This window comes from Poecilia reticulata, linkage group LG10 (genome assembly GCF_000633615.1).
Source record: "Poecilia reticulata strain Guanapo linkage group LG10, Guppy_female_1.0+MT, whole genome shotgun sequence".
NCBI classification, from domain to species: domain Eukaryota; kingdom Metazoa; phylum Chordata; class Actinopteri; order Cyprinodontiformes; family Poeciliidae; genus Poecilia; species Poecilia reticulata.
The window spans coordinates 9,762,667-9,763,636 of NC_024340.1; the positions used below are offsets into that span (position 1 = coordinate 9,762,667).

A 970-nucleotide genomic window follows, 5' to 3' on the forward strand; every position below is an offset into this window, starting at 1 on the left:
ATCGTCTCTTAATTCATGAGTTTAGCACCTTTGAATTCCTCCATAGCTTCAAGTGTGCTGAAGTTTAACATGCTTAGTATATTTATTTTTTATGTGGGCAGTTAGTTTTTTATTTTGCAATTGCAAATGAGCAATTTCGTAAGTAAATACACTGAATTTAAGGTGAGGCTTCTTTTTAACTTTGATATTTATTTTACTTTGTAACTAAACTATTAGCTGCAAAATCATGTTCTATTTTCATAGGCAAATACTCTAAAACGGATGAGATAACAAATAAAAAATTACATATGTTGATATAATGCTATTTCATACCTTAGTGATAAACCAGCCTGGTTCAGCAACCAAAGTGAGAGAGGAAACAAAGTTCCCTTTTTTGTAAAGGAAYCGTTCAGGGATTTCCTGCCTGGAATAGACACGCATGTTATGGACCTGGCTCAAGGCAGCATAGACCTGGTAATACACACAAACAGAAACATTCACAACTTCAAAAAACAAATTTTATAAAGCAACTCTGAAATGGCTACTAATTAGCAATCAGAAATGTTACATGCAATCATAGGCATAGGAACCAGGTGGGACGTGTCCCCCCCATATTAGAGACAGGTGCTTTTGTCCCACCCAAGAAATTCACCACAGTTGCGAAAACTATTTGATTTTGAAATTTTTTATTTTGAAGGTGCAACACAGCACCTTCAACACTGMGCTCCACAGAGGCAGGAGACAGCAGCGAGTCAGAAACTCCTTTTGCATGAGGCAAAACGGTCTGTCGGGAACGTTGCCATGAATAAAAAAGTATTTGGAAATAAAACTACTCTGAATTAATATTTAAAAAAAAACAAAAAAACAAACATTGAGCACATTCTAGTACCGTATTTTCCGCACTATAAGGCACCTAAAAACCTTCAATTTCCTCAAAAGCCGACAGTGCGCCTTATAATCCAATGCGCCTTATATATGGACCAATATTGAG

General features: G+C 36.2%; 1 protein-coding gene across 1 annotated transcript in view; it reads right to left on the bottom strand.

Moving 5' to 3' along the window:
• Window positions 1-20: 20 nt before the first annotated feature.
• enpp6 (ectonucleotide pyrophosphatase/phosphodiesterase 6) overlaps window positions 21-970 on the bottom strand; it is a 34,161-nt gene continuing 33,211 nt past the window's right edge. Inside the window, exon 6 of the mRNA XM_008419878.2 lies at window positions 21-450. Within this exon, the coding sequence (XP_008418100.1) occupies window positions 307-450 (144 nt within the window). The 3' untranslated portion in view covers window positions 21-306. The remainder of the gene's footprint in view (window positions 451-970) is intronic.